At 64.5% G+C, this 304-nt stretch overlaps 1 protein-coding gene across 1 annotated transcript in view; it reads right to left on the bottom strand.

The window, feature by feature from the left end:
* OLFML2A (olfactomedin-like 2A) overlaps positions 1-304 on the bottom strand; it is a gene marked incomplete at its 5' end in the record, with an annotated part of 1,805 nt that overhangs the window by 1,036 nt on the left and 465 nt on the right. Inside the window, one exon of the mRNA XM_010142936.1 lies at positions 114-299. Within this exon, the coding sequence (XP_010141238.1) occupies positions 114-299 (186 nt within the window). The remainder of the gene's footprint in view (positions 1-113; positions 300-304) is intronic.

Raw genomic sequence — 304 nt, 5'->3', positions numbered from 1 at the left:
TCCTCGTGCACTCCCCACCACCCCAAGGCCCAGCACAGCCGGTGCTGCGTGGTGCTCAGCACCCACCCAGGAGGTGCCAGGGCCCCCGCACCCACTCGGCCACCAGCCCTCACCCTGCTTGAAGTTCTCGAGGCTCCTGAACTCCACCAGGCTGTTGCCGTAGTAGTAGTTGGTGACATAGATGCGGTCATCTTTGGCTGCCGGGTCCTTCATCCAGGCCCCCTCATTGCGCCCGTAGCTGTGGTGCTCCGTGGGGTGCTCCACCGACTCGATGGTGCCTTCACACTCCACCTCCTTCACTGGG

This window comes from Buceros rhinoceros, unplaced genomic scaffold, assembly GCF_000710305.1.
Source record: "Buceros rhinoceros silvestris isolate BGI_N320 unplaced genomic scaffold, ASM71030v1 scaffold28019, whole genome shotgun sequence".
In the NCBI taxonomy this organism is placed as follows: Eukaryota; Metazoa; Chordata; class Aves; order Bucerotiformes; family Bucerotidae; genus Buceros; species Buceros rhinoceros.
The sequence above is the reverse complement of the archived record's forward strand: the minus strand, read 5'-3'. Positions and strand labels throughout refer to the sequence as shown.